The following is an 18543-nucleotide window of genomic DNA, read 5'->3' as shown; positions in this document are numbered from 1 at the left end:
GGCAGCACATGCCAATTGCCAAGGATCCCACATAGAGCGTGATGAGCAGACCGAGGCCACGCAACAACGTGCAGGCGCGCGCCATCAAAACGACGCGCACGTCCCGCGACAGTTTGGGACTCGTGCACGTGAGCATACGTGCCACACGTCACGTCTCACGTGTCACTTACCTAATCACAATCGATGATGTCAGGTAAGCCTAACTCCTCCCATAACCTGAAACGTAATCTGAAATGAAAGTGGCTCTGCCATTAACACACAATTTGAGAACTAAATCATCATAATCATAATCATCATTATCATTATACGGAAGTAAAAGATAGTTCTGTTCACACTTCGGATCATTCCATCGATGGGGTTAGTATTACTATTGCTATTATAATGGAGCAAACGCATAAGGTTATGTAGGCGTATGTATGTATGTATGTATGTATGTATGTATGTATGTATGTATGCATATATGCATATATGTATGTATGTATGCATACTTGTAACCAAAAGGTCTTCTTCTTCAAAAATTTTATAAAACCCAAAAACACGATCCATGAAGCTGAGGCATTGAAGCCATTTGACTATACTGTATATCTATTAATTACGTGCTGTTTGAACGTCGGTTGCACCGTCTATTTTATTTATGGACGTCTATTAATTACGTACTGTTGGAATATATATTTCGACGCTTTACATTTAGACTGCGGAGACCACTTGGACCTTTGAAGACCCTTTAAGCTCCCCAATACCCTTTAGACCACCAAGACCCCTAAATACCCCGAATACCTTAAAATACCCAAAGGACAGACCCGGGAGACCCAAAAGACCCTTAAAGAGCCAAAATACCCCAAATATCCTAAATACCCTGAAGACCAAAAAGACCCCGTTAATGCACCCCAGATCCACTTTTCTGAAATACCGACTTCTTTCCTGGAAGTCCGTGTCCATGTGTTGTTTTTTTCCTCTCCCCCCCCCCCCCCCCCGACCCCCCTTCCCACGCCTCCTCGCCCCAAGCCCTCGACCTCCCGATGTCCCTGCTCTCAAATGTTGTACTGTGTGCTTCCCCCTCTCTCCCCATCATATCTGCTTCATTGCATGTTGTATGTGTCTGTGCATGCTTTCATGTTCAATGCGTTAGCTCTTACACGAGCCTCGATCTTGTATACAAAAAAACCAAAAAAAAAACCCCAAAGACCCAAAATACCCTGAAGACCCAAAAGACCCCGAAAACCGAAAAGATCCAGAAGAACCCAAACACCTATATGACCCAAAATACCATGAAGACCCAAAAGACCCAAAAAACCCAAAACACCCATACGTACTGTTGGAGATCCTGAAGACCCAAAATACCCTGAAGACCCTGAAGACCCCAAACACCTAAATGACCCAAAATACCCTGAAGACCCAAAAGACCCAAAATACCCTGAAGACCCAAAAGACTCAAAATACCCCGAAGACCCAAAAGATCCAAAAGATCCAAAAGATCCAGAAGACCCCAAACACCAAGATGACCCAAAAGACCCTGAAGACCCAGAGTACCCAAAATACACTGAAAGACCACGAAGATCATTAAAAACCACAAAGACCCTAAAGACCCTTGAGATGCATTAGACCAGCTTGGACCCTTTACCATTTGGAGTTTTTTTTTTTTTTTTGTATACTGAATCATTATACAGACTCACACACACATTGTCACAGGCTCGTGAAAGAGCTAACATTTATTCACAAACAAATCAACCAGACAAACAAAACATACAAAAAGAGGGAGCGGAAGACAAGATGGGGAGAAGAGGGGAAGCACACAAACACAACACCTGAGAGCAGGGAGAAGCACGGGAGGGAGAGGACCTGGGGGGAGGAGGCGTGGGAAGGGGGGGGGGGGGAGAGGTGTAAAACACAAGGAGACCAAGGACTTCCAGGACAGAAGTTGGTATTTCAAAAAAGAGTAGGATTTGGGGTGAAATTAGTGGGGGTAGAAAAGATCAAGGTTTTGGATGGGGGAAGATAAGAGATGGTGGTGAACAGCTGTTTTAAAGACCTGGAGGGTGGAGTGGGATTGAAGAGAGTGAGGGAGTTTGTTCCAGAGGCGGGAGAAAAGAGGAATGAAGGAGTGAAGGTGAGCAGAGAGCCTAAATTTTGGCAGTTTAACCATAAGAGGGTTGCAGGCAGATCTTGTGTGACCTGTAGGAATATTTGGGGGACAGAGCCAAGAGAGAGCTGGGGGGGGGGGGGGGCAAGGCCAGAGAGGAGTCGGTAGAAGACGGAAAGACCACCAACCTGCCTGCGGTGAGTGAGTGAAAGGCCCTTGGAGTTAGCTTCATCGCGGGAGATTCCAATGATTCTGAACACTTTGGTTTCAACAGCGTGAAGACGAGCTAGGTGTGAGGCAGGATCACCAGCCCAGAGGGGAGAGCAGTATTCCATTGAGCTGCGGATGAAAGCCTTGTATGTGGTGAGGAGCTCAGGTGTGCCAAGGAAGGACTTCGCACGATGGAGGATGCCCAGTCGGCGACTGGCTTTGGAGGCCAGATTTGAAATGTGGTTTTCCCAGGAAAGATCAAGGCAGATAGTGAGACCCAAAAGCTTGAGTGACAGAACTTCTTGGAGAGGATTATTCAGAAAGTGGATGGGAGGGTTGTCCAGTCGGTCTTTTCGGAGAGACATCGTAAGTGTGTGAGATTTGTCAGGATTGAAAGACATGTTCCACTTGTTTGCCCAATCTGTGATTTTGACCATGTCTGCAGAGAGTGAGGAGGCTGCAGACTGCCGATCTGAGGGATGAGGAATGGAGCGACAGAGAGTAGAGTCATCAGCAAAGAGATAGAGAGGATTTTCAAGAGAGTCAGAGAGATCATTGATGAAGACCAGAAAAAGCACAGGGCCCAGGACACTGCCTTGGGGAACTCCAGCCTGAATGGGAAGAGGAGATGAGAGAAGCCCATTCAGGGCCACACGTTGACTATGACTAGAGAGGAAGTCCGCCAGCCATGTGTGGAGATTTCCATGGATACCAAAGGAGGAGAGTTTGGTGAGCAGAGCGGGGTGCCAGACCGTAGCGAAGGCATGTGATATGTCAAGGGAGACAGCTCTAATTTCCTGTTTGGCATTGAGGACCTCCATCCATTGTTGAGAAAGCAGAAGCAGCATGTCCAGAGTAGAGTGACCAGGTCTGAAACCAAATTGATGGTCAGAGATCAAGCCATTGGAGAAGAGGAAAGATTTCATATCTGAAGCAATGATGGATTCCATGACTTTGCTGATAATTGGGAGAAGGCTGATTGGTCTGTAGTTGCTAGGATCTGTTTTTGTACCTTTTTTGTGCAAAGCGGTGATGTTGGCTGATTTCCAAGCAGATGGCAGATGACCTTGAGCAAAAGAGAGGGTGAAGAGAACAGAGAGAGGGAGTGAAAGAGCGGAAGAACATGATTTTAGGACCCGTGGGCTGATGCCGTCAGGACCAGTTGCAGAATCAGAGTCGAGGGTTGACAGAAACTTTTCCACCTTGTCAGGAGGAAAGGACACAGAGTCCAGGAGCAGCTGGGTACGACTCCAGGAGCAGCTGGGTACCGTGGGTACAGAGAGGGATGGGTTTGGGACACAAGATTTAGAGGCAAACACAGAGTTGAGGCATTCAGCTTTTTCACGTGCGGAGTCAGCCATGTAGCCGTTTGAGGTGAGGGAGGGGATGGAGGGGGAACAAACACCAGAAACAGATTTGACCAGATGCCACCAGGATTTGGAAGAGGGAGACAGATAAGACAGTTCAGTCCTGAGAACGGAGAGATATTGTTTCCTGGCTCTCCTGAGGGTGGACACACACTTGTTTCGGGCTTTGTGAAAGGAAATGAGATTTCCTTCCGTTGGATTTGCTTTCCAGGAGACGAAAGCAAGTTGTTTCTCGGCAAAAGCCTCACCACAAGATTCCGTGTACCATGGACGGGAGGAAGGGTATGACAACTGAAGACGAGATGGGATAAATCTGTGCATGAGAGAGAGTAATTTACTTTGGAAGAATTCCCAGGATGAGTTGATGTCAGAGGCGGTAGAGATGGGAGACCAGTCCAGATGATTGATGGCTGCTTGAAGACCGTGTCAGTTGGCCTGAGTGAAATGCCAGACTCGTCGATGCTGAGGAGGCTCTCTGAGAATGGTCAGAGAGATGTCCACTTTGACAAGCACATGATCAGATGAGCCGATTGGAGCAGAAGAAGAGCAGCAGACATTTTCAGGGAAGTTAGTCAAAACCAAGTCCAGAAGAGAAGATGCTCCGTTGACTGAGATCCGGGTCGGGAAATTCACAGATTGTGTCAGTCCCAGTGAGTCGCAGAAGTCCTTTGTTGAAGAGCCATGGCTGGTGAGAGAGGTACCCACACCCAGCCAACTGGCATGGTGAGTGGAGGTTAGACCACTTGAATCTTTTTAAATTACAAATACATCTACGATATAAGAGAGCCATCGGACTGTTTGTGTGTGTGTGTGTGTGTGTGTGTGTGTGTGTGTGTGTGTGTGTGTGTATGTGTTGCCATTTTTCTCAGAGATGGCTGAACGGATCTTCGTCAAACTTTTAGAGGTTCATAAGTGAGTGCTTGGCGGTTAGGCGAAAGGTTTTAGGTGAAAAAAAGTTCGTTTTTTTGGACTTTTAAAAATCGCTCTATAGTGCCATAGCCTTTTTGATTAATGACAGTTATATACAAGTACACATTCGCATAAATAAATACAAAACAATTACCAGACATTTGAACACAAATAATCAAACAATTCAGGAAGCAGTCGAAGTTGGTGGAAAGGCTTCTTCTTCTTCTTCTTCTTCTGCTTCTTCCTGACGTCATTATACTTAACCAGAAACGTGATCAACGGCACATTCAGCAGCATATATTCAACGAAAAGGTCAAATGATGATTTGACATTTGTGATGGATTCTGATTTAGATGTAATATTGCTTTTCCATTATATTTGCCCTCATTTCAAATATGTTAATGTTTCTTTTTCTTTTTCGCTTGAGCAACGCCGGGTATTCCAGCTATAAACGCTTATATACTTTACTCGGGGTACAAATACAAATACAACTTTGTCTGAAGGGTAGCATAGGCTATGTGGCCGCGGCCTCATGCGGGGGTGTGGGGGGACCGGGAGAGGGGCGTAAATTCTCTATGTAAATGTGCACCGTGTAGCGCCACCTGGTGATGGTGGCAGAGGTATTACAATTGCCTTTTTTACCTGGCCAACAATGAGGTTAAAGCAGTCTTTGCACAGGTACGTTTTTCCTCCTTCCCTTCCCCCCTACCTCAAAACAGAGGGGCATGTCAAAGCTACCCGTCCCCCTACCCCAGCAACGCTAAATACTCCTGCTAGTGTTAAATAAGGTGGTGTATAAGACGCCATCAACAGTCACATGACGCAACCTTCATCGGTAAGTCAATATCACTCTCCAGCTGTTTAATCTTTTCCCTCAGCACCTCAAGCTCTTCCTCTTTCTCAGCAAGCTTTCTTTTTCAGACTTTCCAGACTCTTCCCCCTCCTTTTTGTGATGATGGGGATGATACTGCTGTCTACCCTGTCAGGCTGAGGTTAACGGCTCCTTGGTTATGATAACATTTTTGAAGCCACCAACATTGTCAATGTGATCTTTGATGACTCTCTTTGCAACCTGGTGTTGGTTTAACGGTAAAGGTGGCTGTCTTCAGATCTTAGGGTTTCAAGTTCAAGCCCCTGTAGTCGTAGGAAAATGTTGGTTCTAAGACAATCACCAAAATAGCTCACTATTTTGGCGCTTATCTCAAAACCAACATTTTCCTACCACTACTGCCCCCTGCCCTTCCCGCTGACCCTCACCTCTTACTCACAACTTCTATTTTTCCTTTATCCCATTGTTTTATTTCCTCTCTTATCCCACTGTTTCAATTTTTAATTGAAAAACTATTTGACCAACACCCCATAACCCTCAAAAATTTCGTCTATTTCTCCCTTCCCCATCTAAGCCATTAACAAAGGTTAAATCCTCAATAGACCCCCAAACCCTTTACTGATTCTAAAGCACCCATATTTTCTTTGAACTCATAAAGAGAGCCAATGAATATTTGTTTATGTTCTATTTTAGGGAATAACTTAATTTTTTTATTGCACTCATCACCACCGAGTATATTGATAAATAGTATGTTTGAAATTGGTTCTTGGTTTAAATATTATCGTGTGACTACCCTCTGGTGAATACCGCATGGTGACACAGATGACCAAATGAGCTTTAACTCCGAGGCGTTCAATTCAATGGCGGACCGTAATTATACGTGCGGAGAGGAAGGCTGAAAAGCTTACCTTCAAGGATCCCACCGGCAGTCTTCAAACCTGCAATAATTAATTCAAACAACACAGGATTTACAATGTACAAGAAAATTCCGGCTTTATCAACCATAATGCCGGTAACAAAGAAAATGCACGATAAAACTAAATTCCTAATTGGAGTGCTTCCACACAGACCCAAATACACACAATGGGAAAAATAACTGAAAATAAATGTGTAGTTTGTGGCACGTATCTCAAATCGGCTCTTGAATCTCGTCAGGAATCATCAAAACCCCCTCGCGTCCTTGGCGGGAAACTGCGCTTGTTGGCATGAACTAGGCCTCGCTGCGCATCCACTCACTCTTGGCTTAATCGAGAGCGCAGGGAACAGGCCGAGCCCGTCCACTCATCATCTTGCTTGGGAAACCGCAGTTCTCGGTCCGCAGTTCTTCCTCCTCACGATCACTATAAAGATGTCGGCACGCGACCGTTCGTGATGAATCTTCCGTGCGCAAGAGCTATAGCGACCGTTCGCTATGGGATCCTTGATCTTTTCTACCCCCGTCAATTCACCCCAGATGCACTTTTTTGAAATACAAACTTCTTTCCTGGAAGTCCTAGCAGTGTCCATGTGTTTTATACCTCCCCCCCCCCCTTCCCAAGCCTCCTCCCCCCCCCCTTCCCAAGCCTCCTCCCCCCCCCTTCCCAAGCCTCCTCCCCCCAAGCCCTCTCCCTCCCAGAGATCTCCCGATGTCCCTGTTCTCCGCTGTTGTACTTGGGTGCTTCCGTCTCTCTCCCCATCTTGTCTCCCGCTCCCTTTATTCTGTTTTGTGTGTCCGTTTTTTTTTTTGTGATTAATGTTAGCTCTTACACGAGCCTCGATCTTGTATCCAAACCCCCCACCCCCCCAAAAAAAAAACACCACCCCTTGACGTCAGGGGTTAAAATGCCATTATTTTGCATACGTAATAAACAATTCAAGGAGGAGGGATGATAGTGACTGGATTGCGAAGGCTTGGTGGGCCTAATGACCAACTCCTACGTTGAAATTCCTTGTGACTTTTTCAAGTATATTCTGTCCGATACTTACATTTTAGAAAATACTGATTGTGTGACATTCTAAATACGGATTTATTTCAACCAAGACCTGTATAAAGTCTAATTTAAAACAAACAAACAAAAAACCAACAAAATATTCAACTCATCCAGGAAGTGATGCGGTCGCTGCGCTGGTGACGTCACATATTGGCGCGCAGGGAGAATGAGAGGCGCCAATGAAGATGTGCGATCGATTAGTCATTTTAAAGATAGGGAAATAGGTGGAAATAGACAGCAGCGGCGACATGTCCCGTAAGCAGATTTTAGAGAAACGAACCTCTCGCTCTTTGAGCGAAATGGAGTCCGAAGAGCCCAGCTTGGAGACCACGGTTCCGACGGACGAGCCGGTGTCATCCTGTGACGAGGTCCACGCGAATCTAAGCGGGGACCTGGTGTCCGGGCGTCGTCTGCTCGAACGAAAGCAACTCCAGCACGACCTGCAATTGTGTCGCTACGAACTATCTCGGCGGGATCTCGTCATTGACAACCTTAAGGCCGAAAACATGACTAAGGCAAGACCTCTCCATGGGTATTTTCGGGTCTGCGGTACGATCTTTCGGGTACCATTTTTGATTGTTCCGTTTTTCTATTGCATTTGCGTTCAAAAAACAAACTTTATGCTGGGTTTGTAATTTCATCTCTTGTAGCGAAATGACAATCACAATGGCTCGTTGGGTCGTGGTCACCCAGTTCCTCCAAAGCACCGTTACAAAACATCGATTTGCTACACCACCCGAAACACCCATTCGTTACACCGCCCGAAACACCCATTCGTTACACCGCCCGAAACACCCATTCGTTACACCGCCCGAAACACCCGTTCGTTACACCGCCCGAAACACACATTCGTTACACCGCCCGAAACACCCACTCGTTTCACCACCAGAAACACCCCTTCTTTATACCGCCAGAAACACCCCTTCCTTACACCACCCGAAACACCCATTCGTTACACCGCCCGAAACACCCATTCGTTACACCGCCCCGAAACACGCCTTCTTTCCACCGCCCCAAAATTCCCCTTCTTTTAACCTCCTATCCCCCCCCCGAAACGCCCCTTCTTTACACCAACCCAAAACACCCCGTTCTTACCCCCGCCCCAAAACACTCCTGCCTTACCCCCGCCGCAAAACACCCCTGCCTTACTCCCACCCTACACACCCCTTCTATACACCGCCCCGAAACACGCCATCTTAACACCACGCCGAAACACCCCCTCCTTACCCCCGTGCCAAACTACCCCTTCCTTACCCCTGCCACAAGACACCCCTTCCTTACCCCTGCCCGAAACACCCCTTTTTTACACTGCCCTGAAACGCCCCATCTTCACACCGCCCAAAAAACACCCCTTATTTACACCGCCCGAAACACCCATTCATTATACTGCCCGAAACACGCCTTCTTTTACACTGCCCCGAACCACGCCTTCTTCACACCGCCCCCAAATTCCCCTGCTTTACACCCCTCCCCCCCCAAAAAACGCCCCTTCCCCCCAAAACGCCCCCCCCCCCAAAAACGCCCCCCCCCCAAAAAAAACGCCCCTTATTTACATCGTCCCAAAACACCCTTCCTTACCCCGCCCCAAAACACCCCTTTCTTACCCCTGCCGAAACACCCCTTCTTTACACCTCTCCCCGCCGAAACGCCCCTTCTTTACACCGCCCCAAAATGCCCCTTCTTTACACCGCCCTAAAACACCCCTTCCTTACCCCTGCCCAAAAGCACCCCCTCTTTACACCGAAACACCTCATCTTCCCCCCCCCCCCCCCCACCTAACAACCCCACTCCGACCTCCTCCCCCAAGCACCGCCCTCCAATCCCCACTCTGAAACACCCATTTCCGATCCTCACCCCAAAACACCCCCACTCCCGATCAATGCCTCAAAGCACCCCCTCTAACATCCCTCACCCCCAACCACCTCCACAGACCTTTAAACACCTCTTCTGTAGATATCTTCCATAATTGTTTCTTGGTTTCCTCACTCACCCTCACCTCCTCTCGATACCTTTGTACCTTTCTCGAGCAATCTTGTTTTTTAGGTGGAGGAGTTGGAGGAACATTTAAACGATGCGCTCCACCAGAAACGGATTATTCAGACGCAGTTGGATACCCGCTTGGCTGTACAGCAGGAAGAGGCAACGTGAGGAACGATAACATGTCCATTTATTTGACAGCCATTTGTAAAATAATTCTTTTCATGTACAGTACTAGTAATACCCACTCGCACCTGGAGTGAAATATGGTGTCAATAGTCAATCCCTCTTCCCTGCTCGAGGCCCTGCTTCTTCCGTGAAGGATGGACGGACGAGTCTCCTTTTAGTAACAGGAACACCCGGTCACTCCGGGAGTGAAAATATAGTGTTAATGTCCGCTCCCTCCGGCAGAGGCCAGTGGTTAAACCACTTGCACTATTCTCCATGTAATCATTTAACAAAACACAATTGATGGCCAAAAGAGTTGTTGTTGTTTTCGTATGTAGTTTATGGCTGCTGGTTGCATCACGTTCTTGAAGTGCAGCTGTGCCGCTGATGCAGTGCCCCTATTACCAGTCAGCTGGTACTCATTTTGCTGACCTCGGAAGGATGACAGGCTGAGTCAACCCACATGTTATCTATCTATAATTCCAGTAATCTCTGTACGTTTGTACGTTTGTACGTTTGTACGTTTGTACGTTTGTACGTTTGTACGTTTGTACGTCTGTACGTCTGTACGTCTGTACGTCTGTACGTCTGTACGTTTGTCTGTGACCGCTGTTTCTCGACAACTACCGGTCCGATATACTTGAAACTTGCCAGGTATATTGCTGGGCACCCGAGGATGTGCCTTTCAAGGTTTGAAATTAATCGGACAAGTACTTACCGAGCTATGGCGATTTAGCCGTTCGCCGTTTCGCTTGCCGTTGCGAATGGACCAAACCATTCATGTAAATAGAGGGGGGGGGGGGGGGGGGTTCTGTGGTCGTTCGCTTTGGCTTTGCGAATGGACCAAACCATTCATGTAAATAGAGGGGGGGGTTCTGTGGTCGTTCGCTTTGGCTTTGCGAATGGACAAAACCATTCATGTAAATAGAGGGGGGGGGGGGGGGGGGGGTTCTGTGGTCGTTGCGAATGGACCAAAGCATTGTTTTTTTTTTGCAGTTTTTTTTTTTTGCAGTTTTTTTTTTTTTGCAAGGAACGGGCACCCACGTACGGCACGTCCTAGCTTATATATAGTACGGGCATGCCCTATATAGTACGGGCATTATATATAGTACGGGCATGCCTAGGGCATTGCCCGTACGTGGGTGCCCGTTCCTTGCCAATGCCCGTACTATATATATATCTAAAATTATATCCCCCCCCCCCCCTCTATTTACATGAAATGGTTTGGTCCAATTCGCAACGACCACAGAACCCCCCCCTCTATTTACATGCAATGGTTTGGTCCAAAGCGAACGGTTTGGTCCATTCGATTGTCCATTCGATGTGATTCGATGATTCGATGTGAATGGTTTGGTCCATTCGCAACGACCACAGAACCCCCCCCCCTCTACTTACATGAATGGTTTTGGTCCATTCGCAAAGCCAAAGCGAACGACCACAGAACCCCCCCCCTCTATTTACATGAATGGTTTGGTCCATTCGCAAAGCCAAAGCGAACGACCACAGAACCCCCCCCCCCTCTATTTACATGAATGGTTTGGTCCATTCGCAACGGCAAAGCGAACGGCGAACGGCTAAATCGCCATAGGCTCGGTAAGTACTTGTCCGATTAATTTCAAACCTTGAAAAGGCACATCCTCGGGGTCCCCAGCAATATACCTGGCAAGTTTCAAGTATATCGGACCGGTAGTTGTCGAGAAACAGCGGTCACAGACAAATCTATCTATCTATCTATAATTCCAGTAATCTCTGTACGTTTGTACGTTTGTACGTCTGTACGTCTGTACGTCTGTACGTCTGTTTGTCTGTGACCGCTGTTTCTCGACAACCACGGGTCCGATATACTTTTAACTTGCCAGGTATATTGCTGGGGACCCGAGGATGTGCCTTTTCAAGGTTTCATATTAATCGGACAATTACTTACCGAGCTATGTCCAAAAAACGATTCAACCAATCAGAGAGCAGCGAACGATCGCGTGTGCCGAACGTGGAGGACACACTCTGCCTCGGATGGCACATTTGTTTATTTCACGTTTGCAAACTATGTTGGCGTTAAACTATGTTTTAAAACTAATAAAACCGAATTTGCGATTCATTCGCTTTCCTGCGCGTTTGTGCACGCGATGGCGATTTCTTTACCAAACTCCGGAAGCCGTTCGCTTTGGACCAAACCATTGCATGTAAATAGAGGGGGGGGGGGGGATTGTCACCGTACTCGCAAGCCGTTCGCTTTGGACCAAACCATTTCATGTAAATAGAGGGGGGGGATATAATTTTAGATATAGATATAGTACGGGCAATGCCCTAGTCTATCTATAATTCCAGTAATCTCTGTGTGTTTGTTTGTACGTTTGTACGTTTGTACGTTTGTACGTTTGTTTGTCTGTGACCGCTGTTTCTCGACAACCACGGGTCCGATATACTTGAAACTTGCCAGGTATATTGCTGGGGACCCGAGGATGTGCCTTTTCAAGGTTTCATATTAATCGGACAATTACTTACCGAGCTATGTCCAAAAAACGATTCAACCAATCAGAGAGCAGCGAGCTATCGCGTGTGCCGAACGTGGCGGACACACTCTGCCTCGGATGGCACATTTGAGAGCGTATTCATTTATTTCACGTTTGCAAACTATGTTGGCGCTATGTTGGCGTTAAACTATGTTTTAAAACTAATTAAAACCCCGGGGGGATTGTCACTGTACTCGCAAGCCGTTCGCCGTTCGCTTTGGCGTTGCGAATGAACCAAAACATTTCATGCACCAAACCATTTCATGTAAAGCGTTCGCCGTTCGCTTTGGCGTTGCGAATGGACCAAACCATTTCATGTAAATAGAGGGGGGGATATAATTTTAGATATAGATATAGTACGGGCATGCCCTAGTTATTTAAACGGCACGACGGGGGCTTGAAACTTGAAACCCTAAGATCTGAAGACAGCCACCTTTACCGTTAAACCAACACCACGTTGCAAAGAGAGTCATCAAAGATCACATTGACAATGTTGGTGGCTTCAAAAATGTTATCATAACCAAGGAGCCGTTAACCTCAGCCCGACAGGGTAGACAGCAGTATCATCCGCATCCTCACAAAAATGAGGGGGAGGAGTCTTGAAAGTCTGAAAAAGAAAGCTTGCTGAGAAAGAGGAAGAGGAAGAGGTTGAGGTGTTGAGGGAAAAGAGAAAACAGCTGGAAAGTGATATTGACTTACCGATGAAGGATGCGTCATGTGACTGTTGATGGCGTCTTATACACCACCTTATTTAACATGTCCAAGTACGTACTGCTAAACTGAAGACTGATACAGTGTTCAAGTATATATTAACTGGGTGGTGCCTTAACGGTTAAGGTGGCTGTCTTAAGATCTTAGGGTCCTGAGTTTGAGCTCCTCTCGTGCCGTTAAATTAACACCAGATGGTGTTACGTGTTTGCAGCCTGTAATCCTTTTGAGGTCGGCAAATGAGTACCAGGTGACTGGTAATGGGGGCGTTGCATCAGCGACACAGCCACACCCCCAGGTAATAATGCAACCAGCAGCCACAGGATGCATACGAACCACCAAGTATACAGTATATTCAATTAAAATTAAATAAAGACTTTTAATGTTGTAGAAAAAAAATATCTCAAGTTTACTGCTGTTGATGCATGTTTTATGTACCGCTCAATCTACCACGTCACATTAGTTCTTTATGCCTGTTGTTTGTGTCCTTTATAACGTTCCTAAAAACAGTAAGACTCCTGTTTGGGATGATTTTCCATTTTGTTTGACTGCCAGACAGGCAGACAGAGTAGAATAATTATCTCTCTCCTCTCCGTGCATGTGCAATCGGGAATTCAGAGCCAAAGTACGATAAAACTGCAGGTTCGGTTTCTCATTCATAATCCGATTTGTGTTCCAAATATGACATTCAATTGAAATCGAGTTGGTCTGCAATCATAAACTGACATTTATTTGTGGACGGACAGACAGACAGAAGGGAACCATTTGCTTAATTCCTCTTTACTCTTTGCGTCCTCAGGGTAATAATTTATTGATGATTTTCTGTAGAAAAATGTAACCTTGAAAAAAAGCTGGAAAACAAAAAAACAGGAATTCTTTCATTATCCATTGTGTGGGAACCTTTTCATACACACAGAGAATCATCCATAATGGGAAAAAAAAATCAGTGTCTTATACGTGAGACCGATGGACGTCTGTTTGAACGTGAGACCGATGGACGTCTGTTTGAACGTGAGACCGATGGACGTCTGTTTGAACGTGAGACCGATGGACGTCTGTTTGAACGTGAGACCGATGGACGTCTGTTTGAACGTGAGACCGATGGACGTCTGTTTGGACGTGAGACCGATGGACGTCTGTTTGGACGTGAGACCGATGGACGTCTGTTTGAACGTGAGACCGATGGACGTCTGTTTGGACGTGAGACCGATGGACGTCTGTTTGGACGTGAGACCGATGGACGTCTGTTTGAACGTGAGACCGATGGACGTCTGTTTGAACGTGAGACCGATGGACGTCTGTTTGAACGTGAGACCGATGGACGTCTGTTTGGACGTGAGACCGATGGACGTCTGTTTGGACGTGAGACCGATGGACGTCTGTTTGGACGTGAGACCGATGGACGTCTGTTTGGACGTGAGACCGATGGACGTCTGTTTGGACGTGAGACCGATGGACGTCTGTTTGGACGTGAGACCGATGGACGTCTGTTTGGACGTGAGACCGATGGACGTCTGTTTGGACGTGAGACCGATGGACGTCTGTTTGGACGTGAGACCGATGGACGTCTGTTTGAACGTGAGACCGATGGACGTCTGTTTGAACGTGAGACCGATGGACGTCTGTTTGAACGTGAGACCGATGGACGTCTGTTTGAACGTGAGACCGATGGACGTCTGTTTGGACGTGAGACCGATGGACGTCTGTTTGGACGTGAGACCGATGGACGTCTGTTTGAACGTGAGACCGATGGACGTCTGTTTGAACGTGAGACCGATGGACGTCTGTTTGGACGTGAGACCGATGGACGTCTGTTTGGACGTGAGACCGATGGACGTCTGTTTGGACGTGAGACCGATGGACGTCTGTTTGGACGTGAGACCGATGGACGTCTGTTTGGACGTGAGACCGATGGACGTCTGTTTGGACGTGAGACCGATGGACGTCTGTTTGGACGTGAGACCGATGGACGTCTGTTTGGACGTGAGACCGATGGACGTCTGTTTGGACGTGAGACCGATGGACGTCTGTTTGGACGTGAGACCGATGGACGTCTGTCTTGCACGTGACACCGATGGACGTCTGTCTTGCACGTGACACCGATGGACGTCTGTCTTGCACGTGACACCGATGGACTTCTGTCTTGCACGTGACACCGATGGACGTCTGTCTTGCACGTGACACCGATGGACGTCTGTCTTGCACGTGACACCGATGGACGTCTGTCTTGCACGTGACACCGATGGACGTCTGTCTTGCACGTGACACCGATGGACATCTGTCTTGCACGTGACACCGATGGACATCTGTCTTGCACATGACACCGATGGACGTCTGTCTTGCACGTATTGTATCCAAGTACAGGAAACCCCTCAACCAACCGACTTTTCTCTGCACCTCCATTTTGCCCCATGTTGCACTTTAGTTCTCGACAGGAACGCATGCACCAACAACTGGAAACTATTATGGCCAAGCAGCGGAAAGTGGAGGACACAAACAGGGAGCTGCGCGTGCATGCTGGAGAGGTGCGCCGAAGCCTGCGTGACTTGGAGATTACTTCGGAGCAGTACTCTGACCTCCGCATCCTGCCTGAAGAAGAGCTTTCCATTCGAGACTGTGTGGCGGTATGTCTCCCAGGGCCAGTTTTCATATCGATTACGTTCAACTCTGTGTGCTCTTATTCCAAAGAGGGAGGAAAGTGAGGGAAAATGTTAAGTTTTGACTCGTTTGGTTCGATACGCATATGACTATTGAAGCAATTGTTTACGGTGTTTGCTATGACACAAAATGTGTTGACGAATGTACGTGATTTAAACACGTCCCCACCCCCCAAAAAAATCGCATTGGTACCGAGGGTGGGAGTGGTGGGGACCATACCTTTTTCTTTTTTTTTATGTAGAAGGCTACAGGCACAGACTATGTCGTCCTCATCGAGGCCAGGCCAAATAAAAGAGCTGCATTGATAGAAAAGTAAAGAAGGAGAGAATAGTCGAAGAGTTTTTGAGAAAGCAGAGAATCTGCTTTTTGAAAAGGGGAAGATCATAAGTGTTAGGAAAGACATGTGAAGGTAAAGAGTTCCAGAGTTTGGCAGTGGAGGGGAAGAAACAAACGTCATAACGGCCCACCCTTGAGTTGCCAATGGCCACACAATAATCATGAGATCTAGTGGCTTGTCGAGTAATCCGTGGTCTCGCTAATGGCGGAGGTATACAGGCAGCAAGTTCTTGGGAGCAAAAACAGAAGTAATATCTGTAGAAAAGAGAAAGAGCCAACTTTGCGACGTACACTACTCACAATAAGTTAGGGATATTGTGGGAGTGAGTTTATTTTTTTTATAGGGGTTAAGGTTATAGTATTGAAATCAAGAATGCTGTGTTTTTTCACACTCATTAATAACCATAGAATTAGGACCGGCATCAGTGGCGTCAGGAAGGGCATCTGGCCATAAAAACATTGCCTCAAACAGGGAACCATGATTGTCATGGGGCCCGCAAGGCTAACCCCCGCTTTAGCGGGGAAAAATGGCCTTTAAAAAAAAACGATCATTCATTCATTCATATTAGGACCAACAACTTTTTTCTACATAATTAATACACAAAATCAACCACACCAAAGAACCTGCCAATATCCCTAACTTATTGTGAGTAGTGTAATTTGAGCGGGTCAAGTTTTGAGGTCAGATTGGGAGAGTCGATAAGTCGAATTACTTTTAATTCAATTCTGTTCAGTAAGTATGTGGAATTAGAACCTCCCCAGATGTGAGAGCAGTACTCTATACAAGGACGAATCAATCCCTTATATAGTTGAAGCAACTGTTGAGAGGAGAAGAATCTTCGACATCTGAACAGGACTCCCAGTTTCTTCGAGGCAGATTTAGCTATTTGTGTAATGTATGGATTCCAGGATAGATTTGAAGTTAGGGTAATACCTAGTAGGTTTATTGTATCACATGGTGTAATTGTGGAACTTTCAAAGGAGATTGGAGAGATGAGAGGAGTTTTGGAGAGAGATATGGGAAGAAATTGAGTTTTAGAAGCATTAAACTTAACCTGGTTACATTTGCCCCACTGGGAAATCTTGTCCAAATCCGAATTTAAAGAGGTGGTTGTAATAAAACGAGATGCAGATCGATCCAGGTAAGATGGGGCAGATGGGAAAAACATGGAGGAATGCAACGTTGAGTCATCAGCATATGAGTGATTGATAATACAATCTCAATAACTATAATAGGCCATTTGTAGTCTTTCGCAAGATGGCTAATTGGCGCTCACGGATGGTGAATGAAAACTTCGGCAAGATGGAACCACGACCAACGTCCAACGCAGCCAGCCTAAAGGAAGCTTACAGGCCCCTTTTACCTTTCACCAAAAGGCCTGCGTATGGGTGGCCTGCAAACACACTCGGTCTCAAGTCCAAAGTGGAGGCATCTTGTGTGCAGAAAGCTACCGATGCAGGTGGTAGTCAACCGTTGCTTTTGTAGCCATGAAATTTGTATATTGTGTACTCAACAAACAGACGAAGTGTTTGTTAGAGTAATGGAATCTTTAATGTTCAACACTGTTTAAGCCTGGTGTTCGCTTCGCGGTTAGGGTGCCGGCTTGGGATCCTAGGATACTGGGTTCGAATCCCGGTCGATCGCTGAATTAATGCCAGGGGGGTTGACTCAGTCTGTCATCCTTCCGAGGTCGGCAAATTGAGTACCAGCTTGCTGGGATGAATGATCCCGGTGTATACCCCGGTTTAGAATAGGTACACCGTATCCCTGCGCATCGTAAGAGTGTGACCAAGGGTTGGTGTCAGGAAGGGCATCCGGCCATAAAAAACATTGCCTCAAACAGGGAACCATGATTGTCATGGGTCCCGCAAGGCTAACCCCCGCTATAGCGGGGAAAATGGCCTTAAAACGATCATTCATTCATATTATTCATTGTCTGAGACTCATGGAGGATCTTTCACTTGTACGGTACAACTGTAAGGACAGATAGGTGGAGGTTATTGATCATTATAATGTGAGCTCTAATTTGGTCAAGAGCATCACTGAATATAAACTTGGTGAGACAGTATTCTATCAAATTAAAGCTGCAGAATATGTTGATTGGCACATTATCATGCTCATTGTTTTTGCTCACATCCTTGGATAATCTTCCATGTGATGCAGCATTGCCTCGGAGTGTGCCAATGATGAGGAATCAAAAGGAAAAGCCTTTATGTGAATAGGATACGAAACACTAGATTGAGTAATATGATGATAAGCTGGTTTTGCTGAGTCTACTCTTTACGGCGTAACCCATAGGGCAAAGCCGTCGAGAACAGTGTTTGTCCGTCCGTCCGTATGTATGTATGTATGTATGAATATATGTATACCAATCGGAGCTGAGGATCTGGTCACATGAGAGGGTGATGTGATTACGTCTGATGTCATTACGGCGTGCTGACTGATGTCATTACGGCTGACATTACGGCAACGGCTGACTCCTCACACCGCCATTTTGAGTTATATGCCGTTCATGCCGAACATATTGTCAAACCTGTCATATGTCATAATCGCCATGCTCTACCCCTACGTTTTTCATTCAGTATGAAACACAGACAAACCGATTGTTAAAATGATCATCAAATATCAAAAGCATCGGCGTTACGTCAATTCCAACGACACAGTACATATAGGCCTTGGCCTTCATGCCTCACCTTCAGGCCGTTTCAGATAAATTAAGCCCAGGTTTCTTAATACAGTAGTATGGATGGGCTAACCCCCGCTCTAGCAGGGAAAATGGCCTTAAAATGCCTGTTTTGTTGTTGTTGTTGTTGTGTGTTG

The 18543-nt window shown here is 46.6% G+C and overlaps 1 protein-coding gene across 3 annotated transcripts in view; it reads left to right on the top strand.

Moving 5' to 3' along the window:
• Window positions 1-7476: 7476 nt before the first annotated feature.
• PIBF1 (progesterone immunomodulatory binding factor 1) overlaps window positions 7477-18543 on the top strand; it is a 45514-nt gene continuing 34447 nt past the window's right edge. For 2 of the 3 annotated variants that reach the window (XR_013621369.1, XM_068135491.2), the window contains exons 1-3: window positions 7501-7928; window positions 9409-9509; window positions 15154-15352. Coding sequence is in view for 2 of the 3 variants with exons in the window: in XM_068135491.2 (XP_067991592.2) it covers window positions 7614-7928; window positions 9409-9509; window positions 15154-15352 (615 nt within the window). In the remaining variant the exon portion in view is untranslated. Of the gene's footprint in view, window positions 7929-9408; window positions 9510-15153; window positions 15353-18543 lie in introns of all 3 variants that reach the window. The other variant, XM_068135492.2, reaches the window with a different exon arrangement.

The sequence above is a fragment of the Myxine glutinosa genome, chromosome 14, assembly GCF_964187855.1.
Source record: "Myxine glutinosa chromosome 14, kmMyxGlut1.1, whole genome shotgun sequence".
In the NCBI taxonomy this organism is placed as follows: domain Eukaryota; kingdom Metazoa; phylum Chordata; class Myxini; order Myxiniformes; family Myxinidae; genus Myxine; species Myxine glutinosa.
This window is presented reverse-complemented; position numbering and strand designations above follow the sequence as displayed.